Raw genomic sequence first — 9,355 nt, 5'->3', positions numbered from 1 at the left:
AAATTCCCATGGGTGAATTGAGAATACACATTCTTTATAAAAACATACAAAATCTTTTGTAACATTCGGATGTTCTTAACTTTTTATGTTTTAAGTACAAAAATGCTCTTAACGTGTTCTTATTTTTGTCATTTTGTGAGTGTTTTTGTCCATTTCAAGGTGTCCTCAAAGCCTTAAAAGCATTAAAATGTTCTTAGCTTTTTCTCAATATTTTTGGCCTTCAAAGCCTACGTTCTTATATGGTAATAGAAAAAAAGTGTACTTGATTTTAAATCAAAATTATAACAAAAATGACAAAATATTATCTATTGGTACATGGTAAAGTCTGCATGAGATGAAAAAGTGAGCCTCTAAAGACCGTCTTTTTGTAAGAACGAGGAACGAAAGAACATAGGCCTTCCATGGCAAAAACATTAAGAACAAGTTAATAGCATTTTTTAAAGCTTTGTGGACTCTGAAACACCCTATATCGTAATGAAAATTAACAAAAACACTCACAAAATTGTAAAATTAAAAACATGTTAAGAACATTATTTGGGCTTGAAACTCAAAAAGTTAAGAATATCCGAAGGTTTAAAAAAAATCTTGGATTTTCTTATTAAAAAGATGTGTAGTAAAGACTACATGAGATGGAAAAGTGAGCCTCCATTTACTTGCCCACTCGATAATGAAGCTCCGTTATAATCTAATTTTTGTTGTATGCCATCTTTTATTGTATACGATTTACTTTCTATTTACAATCCATCACAGACAATTTATCTTATTAATTTATTATACACGTTTTTTAATAAGAAACTTTTATTATTTTTGAAGCATTCAGATGTTCTTAATTTTTTTAGTTTTAAGCCTAAAAACTTTCTTACAATGATTTTATTTTCACCATTTTGTGAGTATTTTTGTACAATGTCCTAAGAAATCGGGTGTTTTAGAGTCCAAAAAAGTCTCAAAATGCGACCTTAACTTGTTCTTGACATTAGCATAGGCGCAACTTTTATGTAGGAGAACAGATTTTTATAAAATAGTAATCATCTATTCATAATATAAAAAGATAATTACGATGCTATAAAAATCAGCTCTCCTACAAATATTTTGCACCCTTCCTGTCTACGCTAATGTCTTAATATTTTAGATATTGAAGCCGTCTCTTCTTAAGAAATTTGGTCTTTTGAAACTTTTTCTTATAAAAAAAAACATGTATGACTATACGGGAAAAAAAACGTCATCTTGTCATTGGACAGTAAAGTCAGTTTTATACCTTTCGGTTGTGACTAATATTTTTGCCATTTTAAAATTTTTAGAATAGAATCTGCTTGAATTTGCGTTTTGCAAAAACTAAAATGAAAGTGGGACTTTCGGAGGATACAAAATTGTATAAAAAGGGGTCTTCATATCATACATATCATATCATAATCATATCCAATCAAAATCGACTGCAGCAAGCAAAAGATCAAGACAAACAAAGATACTTAGAAGGACTTCATAATAAGGTAATTTTCTTATTTCATCTTTAGAAAATGTTTCGATACTATTTAGAAGACTGATTTTTAATCAACACTTCTTCATAAGTATTCGGAAAAGTGTTCACTTCACAATCTTAGAACACCCCTGTGTCACAGACCCGTTGGAACTCCATCCCCAATGGAACAATTGCCCAAAACTTTGTAATCGGTGGAAAAAATACCCTGAATTTCAGCCTTACTGGCGGGAAATTGACTCTGATTTTATCGGTTTTATCCCCACTTGAAATTTAATAGAAGAAACGCACTCCAAAATCATTCCCGCTAAAATATTCGAGCTTAGATACAATAGAATTTCAATTCTCATTGGGATTTTAAATAAAAACTTTTATCCCCACTGAGGACAGAACTTCCACCGAGGCTGTGAGACAGGGGTGTCTTAGAGGTTAAGGTGTAACGGAGGATAAATGATGGAATATCAATAATCAAATAATCTATGTTTGCAAGTTGATGCGTATGTCCGAGCGAAAGCTCACAAATCGACCCTTTGAGGGACTGCACTCTGCGACGTTTTTGCGAATCTTTGAGAGAGAATTTATAGCTCATATGAGCTATAAATTATCTCTCAAAGGTTCGCAAACACGGTAAACCCGGTACAAAATCACCGGAGATTTTTTGACCATTTAAGGGAGTCTATTTTTCATATTTCATAATTTAGGAGCTCTTTCACAGAATCGTTTTTTCGATCCCTTTGAGAGACTTTCGAGGATTTAGAAAAAGGACATTCATGGCTTACACATTCCCGACACCCTATTTGCCCAAATAATCCGACCCCCCCCCCACCGGAACCAAGGAACTTGAAACAACTATTGGAATTAGCTTTGACTTCGCTATCTTATCCCAAAGAACACAACGTTGTTTCAACGCTCATCTAACGTTATATGGACGTTGTGAACGTTAGATAAACGTTGTGTGCCAGCTATCTAATCCCGAAAAACATTTTGATTACACTTTGGTATTTTTAATTCGATTTTCCGGGGCAAAAACTATTTCAAAAGATATAATCAAATTACAGAGAGTATTCTATTGACGGTCCAGATCATAGAAAAATTCGAATTACAGAGGTTAGGTTTCTTTCAAAATTTTAATGATATCTATTGTTTATTTTAGTGAAAAGAGAGGAAATTCTTCAACAACTCTTAAGCAATGTTTAAATCGACAACGCTCCTCCTATTGGCCGTTGTCATGGCTACAGGTGAGGAAACTTCTTGACTTCATCAAATTCTCAAGTAGAACCAATAGACCTTTCCATAAATTACGTTACCAATATCACTTGCTTCGTTTTGAAATTAATGCCATGATGATTAACTCCCAGCGTATGTTATTAAACTACTTCCTATTCATAAAAGAATCATTTAATCATTGAATGTCTCAAGGGACATAATCACCATGGTAATTGTTTGAATACGAGGCAAGTGATGTTCGTGACGTAATTTATGAAAAGGTCTATTAGACATTACATCAGCTCATCAACAGAACGGTTAAGCTCAAGCCCTTATTAATATCAAAAAGAATTATGCCTTCAAAGTAATTCGATTCGAGCTAAAAATGTAACCAACCATGAAACCTTTTCTTCACTTTCAACAGGTCAAATAAAATCCCCAAGCAATTATTTAAGTATAGAACCTTAACTAGCCGGACCCGTAACGTCCTTTAGGTATTTGCAGGTCATTTTCCAAGATAAATCTACTAGTATCGCAATAGTTTGAAATTTTGGTATTAAATTTTCTAAATTGAGATAAAAGTTAAATGTTAAAAAAAGTTAAATTGGATCATGAAACCATTTTGGTTTTTCAAGTTTATCAGCTCGCCTTTTAAATATTTAATGTGAATTCTTTTCAGGTGCATTGAGTAGATACCAACACCGTGACCGAGAAATGATGATGGTGGAAGATTTAGAAAGGGAAGCATATTTGGAAAATAAGTATCGACATTTAATGAAAGAAATCAAGGAAAACGAGCGTCAAAGACATAGGTAAGTGAAACAGTGTTAGCGTATATCTGTTTCAACCCCCGGGGGGAGGGCGCTCAAGGCAAATGACCTTCCATATACGTCCATATATGCGGCCCTTAAAGGTATATTTTCCAAGCTTCCCAAAGAGTCTAAATCAGCAAAGATGAGAAAAATTGCACTCTAAGGTTGTAAGATTTCGAAAATCTGACCATATTTTGCAATTTTGAAAATCAGACCGGACCTGGTTAGTCGAAAATAATCTTGACCTCTTTTCTTTTGCAAAATTTCAGGTTAAGAAACAAATTTCTTGATGATTATGAGAATGCATACGAAAATGGAAAGGAAATCAATTCTGAATCTGATCCTGACGATACACCAATCACCAGTAACGAAGCAATTGAAGATTCGAAAAAAAGAAATGGCTTCTTCAACAATGACGGCAATTCAGTTGAAAATACAATGAATGATTTAAGTTCTTTAGAAGATATTGGTAATGATGATGAACAATCAAATGATGAAACAGGTATACACTCATTTATTGTCTTTAGGAATAAAATTCGATATGATATAAGTCTTTAAGATCTCTGCAAGTACCATCTTCTCAATTTTGTTAATTTCACAACTCTCATCTGACCTTTAATTATATTTTTCAGAAGCAAGGTCTCTTTTTTTTTGAAAAATCAAATTTTAGTTTCTATTTCCCCTATTTTGGAAACAAATTGACATTTCTAATCCCCCTCCCTCAGGTTATTAAAGAGTAAAATCTGGGAATACTAGTATTTGGACGGGCGATATTGTTTAATCCTCCTTTGTCTGCACAACTCTTACTTATTCAATATTTATTGCACGCCGTAACTTTTAGACAGAAGTTGATATGGTCAATAGAACAATCAAATGACATAAAACGTTCTATTTTGTTTGATGATTCTTTTTAAAACTACCGCAATTATTAAATTGCACTCAGCATTTTTTCATACGTAGTAATTTAGATCTTAAATTTAAACATCATCAACCTGGCTTTAACCAATAATTCCATCATTTAGTTTCAGTGAAAGGCTTCATTGAGAATCTCAACCTCGGATCAACATCTCGTATACTGAAGACAATTCCAAAATGGCCCAAAGAATGGGAAGTCAGTTTCAACATCAGACCAAACAGACAACGATTCAACAACTGGAGAAGTATCATCCATTTCACTACTGGAGCTAACCGTAATCCTATTGGATCCAGAATCCCAGCTGTATGGTTCCGCCCAAACACTCATCAACTGTATATCGTCTCTAACATCAATAATAAAGAAGACATATATACTTCCTCAACAATACCAACAAATAGATTCACCAGAGTTGAAATCTCACAACGGAAACAGAGTAACGGCAAATATATCTACCAAATCAAAATCAACGGTAACAGAGTTCGTTCACTGGAAAATAGAATCCCAACATCATTCAACAATGTTTTGATTTATACTCCAAATAAATGGTCAAGAAGCAGTCTGGCTCAATTGAGGAAATTCAAATATCAAGGATTTTCTGATGTTAATCGTTTACCAAGCTCCAATTTATTACCAGCCAGTAATATAATTCAAAGTAAGTAAAAATCTTTAGCTGTGACCAAGTGGTTATTGATTACTAATTAAGAAGCTTAATACAAATGACACTAACTATTTCTCTTGTCGGAGATCTCTAACTTGTACACCCCTTCACACAGACCCACTAGGACCCCTTGCCGCTCTGAAAAATGGCTAAAATATCGTCCCCAGTCGAAAATTATACAATAATCTTTATCCCCGTAGAAAATATTTATTGTGCTATTTTTAAGCAAGGGAATTCAAATCCACATTAAAAACATAAGAAAATCAATCCCATCGAGTTTATGGTCCATTATTTTTATCCCTTACCGGGCTTGTGAGAAAGGGGTGTAACTTGATTATGATTACAGATGACTACGGTGGCAAAGTGTTAATTTTTAGTAAAGCTAATGACATTACATACATCATTCTTGCTTTCAGAAAACTCATTCGCTAAATGCCAAGAGCCAAGAACAAGAATATATTGCAGCAAAGCTAGCAATGAATTCCGAACCATTGATGGAACGTGTAATAATGAAAGAAATCCGCAATGGGGAGCAAGTGAAACTGCTCTCGCTAGAATTGTTGGTAAGTATACAAACTGTTAAGTCTACAGTTGACAAGATATTCAAGAGTTGCTTTGTGTTAAAACAAAGTTTTTATAAAAAGGCCCAGTCTGGTAGGCTTTTCTTTCCTTCGATTATTAACCGTTAGAGTTAGAGCGTACCTTAAATTGATTTGTTTTGCATAGTTTTTGATCATGTGATCATAAAATAAACCAATCCAAATAGTCGAAAATGATAACGTGATTCAAACGTATGCAAATCGCAACTTTCCTTTTATTCACAACAAAAGACAATTTGACAGTAATACATTACCAGACCAGGGTTTTTTATAATGACTTTGTGTTAAAACTAAAACAAGTCCGAAGAAAGACATCATGGGTTCCTTGATTATTTTTCCCTGGGACCAATTTGTATCAAAGGTTTACAAGAGTGATACAAAATCTTCAATCGGGAAAATTTATCAACGGGAATTAATAGACAGTTTTTTTTCCATTACGATCGGGTCTTTTACATGGTGATTCTATCAAATGTAATAAAATAGTACATCTTTTACTGTATCCTTAACTCGGACATGTACGGAGAAAACAAATTTGTTCGAGTTAAGGAAATTTCGAGTTAAGGAGTAAGGTTTATAAGACATTGTTAACTGAAGGGACCACGAAACTTGTTCGAACTAAGGTGACATTCGAGTTAAGAAGTTCGAGTTAAAGAGACTGTACTGTATTATGATCTAGATGCTGACTATGTGGATGGAATCACAACACCACGTGGTTTCCCAAACACTTCACCAGTCGTTCCAACTGCAAATCAAGTCTCACAAGCTGTATTTCAAGTCGAAACTACTAACAATGGTAATGGGAATGGTTTGGCTGTTTCTTTCATGTCATTTGGACAGTTTTTAGATCATGATTTGACTGAAGTAGAAATGAACCGATGTCAACTTAAAGTTTTTGGAAGGTAAGATAGCTTTTACTTTCTTGAGAAAGAAGCAAATATATTAAAAAGTCTTATGTTTTGACTTCGTTGATTCCAGGTGAAGCATCATACACGTTTCTTTTATTAGAACATGTAAAAATTTTGAAGCCTTCGGATGTTCTTAATTTTTATAGTTTCAAGCTTAAAGCTAAGGCTACACTGAACAGTTTTTTTTAAAAAACGATGAGTGTAGCCAGGTCAAAGTCTCTGCAATCTTATTGCGTTGCAAGCGCCCGAAAAAAATGAGTGTAGCCATGTCAAATTCCCTGCAATCTTTTATGCAACGAAATAAAACCGCAAAAAGAATATTGTAAAAAACGTATTATCATACAGCACTAATATTACTGTATTACACGGAATATAAAGGACTCCAGTCTAAGTTTTCAGCCAGTTTCATGCAACCTTTTTTTATTTTACTAGATGCGACGATCTCAAGGAATCATTTATTTACCCATGTTTACCCATCCTCTTCAACGACACGTCTGCAGAATGTACATCATTCAGTCAGTCCGAATCCCTCTGTCCGGAAAATAATAAGCGTCCGGGAATTCGTCAAATGCCAAATCATCTAAGTGCTTTCATCGACGCTTCGCAGATCTACGGAAATAGCGATGAGCTAGCTGAATTATTAAGAGATCAAAATGGTAAGTACCTTTTAAGAAACAATACAGTGTTTCCCGAAGAAAGTGGACCCATTTTTATATAAATCCTTACAATTTAGTCGAGGGCTAATGAGTAACAATTAGGCATTCGACAGCATAAAGGATACAGCTAGTGAAATGTCCATCCTTCCTTTTTTTATGAAGACAATGGCGTCTCTATAGCCGGCCAGATTGGTTCGTCCCTTGAATTATTCGGAAATTTAGATTTCTAGCGGAAATTGTTTTATTTGATTGTTAAGGGGGATGGTTATGTCTAAGTACGGTGTATATCACCAAATGAAACAATCAAATTTACTATCTTTAGATCGTGCATTGATGGCAATCACCGAAGATGGGTTAATGCCAATCGCTCAAATAGGTGGATTCGCTGCATGCTCCGTATTCAAAGATCTGTTGGGTGAGCGTACAACGAAATGCCGTACTCTGGGCGGATGTTCTTTAGTTGGTGATATCAGAGGTGATGAAAACATAGCTTTACACTCTATGCATACTTTATGGATCCGTGAACATAATAGAATCGCACGTGAACTCCGTAGAATAAATCCTAGAATGTCCGCGGAAATTATTTACCAAACTGCTCGTAAGATTGTTGGCGGCATCTGGGCTAATCTTGTTTATGAGGAGTATTTGCCAGCTTTGGTTCAAGTCTCACCATACAAAAGATATAATCCAAATGTTGATCCTTCCATTAGTAATTCGTTCGCCGCCGCTGCATTCCGCTACGGTCATAGCTTGGTACCCAACTCTTTCCAACAAAATGACGCTGGCTTTAATCCTGTTACTGAACCTCTTCCACTACAAAAAGCATTTTTTAACCGCGAGCCTGTCAACTTTCGTGGCATCGAACCAACAATGTTTGGTATCACCGGTAACCAATCTAACGAAGTTGACAACAACTTTGCTAAAGGAATTGCCCGACGATTATTCGTACGTCCTGGCGAAGGCTTCCATTATGATTTATTGGCATTGAATATTCAACGTGCCCGGGATCATGCTTTACCAACATATGGCGCTTACAGAAAATTCTGTGGTTTGCCAACCTTGAAAACATGGGCTGACGCTCAATCTACCTTCCTGCCAAAAGCTGCTGAAGCTTTCCGGAGAATCTACAAAAGCCCCAATGATATCGATCTGTTTCCAGCTGGAATCTCTGAAGTTCACCTTCCCAATTCAGAACTAGGACCAACGTTCAATTGCTTGATCCAGAAACAATTTGAAGATGTCCGAGACGGTGATCGATTCTTTTACCGGAACAAAGGTGTTTTCACGCCAAGCCAATTGCAAGCTATTGAGAAAGTCACTTTTGCAAGTGTATTATGTGCCAATCTCAAGAATGTTGTATCTATTCAACCCAACGCATTGAGAGTTCCGAATAATGGCTCTAATCGTCGAATCAGTTGCGCTAGGATTCCAAAACTTAACTTGGGACCCTGGAGACAGTGAATATGACTTAGAAAAAAACGTTTTGTAATATTGCACGATTATTTTTTTTGAAGAGCCAGTGAATTTTGGCTGAGCCTGATACTGTTCCAAACAGTAAAGCTATTGTTCTGAGGGCCTAAATTTGAGGCTCGCTGGTGTTCTTATGAAATTGTTCTTAAATAGAAAAGCGTGTTTTTACTGGTCAAGTCAAAGTTTAAACTTTTATTTAGTCTGATATTTTTTAAGTAAAATTTAAGTGTGCTCTATTTTACTCAGTTTAATATAATTTTATAATTCTGCTGGTCAGAAATCTATGTTTCTTTTTGTTTGATTTGTAGTTTGTACTTTTATTAGCTAATAATTTTATGAAAGATATTTTTTTGCTCTATTAGCAGTTTTAATACGATTTTCTGTCAGTTCTTTTTTTTCAGAATTTTCAAATTCTGCAAAAAGTTCCCTGATAACACCTTTTTATCCTATCATATTCGTCTTAAAACGCTTCAAAATCAATACAGAAACAGAAATTTTTAGAACCCTCTTCCTGACAGATTCGCTAAGTTTTGATGATTTTAATTTAAGTAACTGCCACACAAAATATCGCTATTTGACAGCTTTCGCTCAGAAGTACTCTCGTATTACTCCCTGCGCCTCTGAAAATGGTCAAACAGCAAAACCAACAGAATTTCGAA

At 34.9% G+C, this 9,355-nt stretch overlaps 1 protein-coding gene across 1 annotated transcript; it reads left to right on the top strand.

Annotated features, from left to right (window-relative positions):
* Nucleotides 1-1,418: 1,418 nt before the first annotated feature.
* Nucleotides 1,419-9,055, top strand: LOC136811798 (lactoperoxidase-like). The gene is made up of 9 exons (XM_067068429.1): nt 1,419-1,487; nt 2,628-2,712; nt 3,360-3,492; nt 3,762-3,994; nt 4,515-5,060; nt 5,483-5,629; nt 6,342-6,564; nt 7,003-7,226; nt 7,549-9,055. The coding sequence occupies exons 2-9, from the start codon at nt 2,664-2,666 to the stop codon at nt 8,685-8,687; spliced, it is 2,694 nt and encodes an 897-aa protein (XP_066924530.1). The 5' UTR covers nt 1,419-1,487; nt 2,628-2,663; the 3' UTR covers nt 8,688-9,055.
* Nucleotides 9,056-9,355: the final 300 nt, after the last annotated feature.

The sequence above is a fragment of the Clytia hemisphaerica genome, unplaced genomic scaffold (assembly GCF_902728285.1).
Source record: "Clytia hemisphaerica strain Z4C2 unplaced genomic scaffold, Clytia hemisphaerica genome assembly, whole genome shotgun sequence".
In the NCBI taxonomy this organism is placed as follows: Eukaryota; Metazoa; Cnidaria; class Hydrozoa; order Leptothecata; family Clytiidae; genus Clytia; species Clytia hemisphaerica.
The sequence above is the reverse complement of the archived record's forward strand: the minus strand, read 5'-3'. Positions and strand labels throughout refer to the sequence as shown.

What these genes read in the sequence shown, in the direction of transcription:
- LOC136811798 (XM_067068429.1), top strand. Translation starts at nt 2,664, where the DNA reads ATGTTTAAATCGACAACGCTCCTCCTATTGGCCGTTGTCATGGCTACA. An exon ending in ACAATCAAATGATGAAACAG is followed by an intron (nt 3,995 to 4,514) that starts GTATACACTCAT and finishes TCCATCATTTAG; the next exon opens with TTTCAGTGAAAGGCTTCATT. An exon ending in CAACTTAAAGTTTTTGGAAG is followed by an intron (nt 6,565 to 7,002) that starts GTAAGATAGCTT and finishes TTATTTTACTAG; the next exon opens with ATGCGACGATCTCAAGGAAT.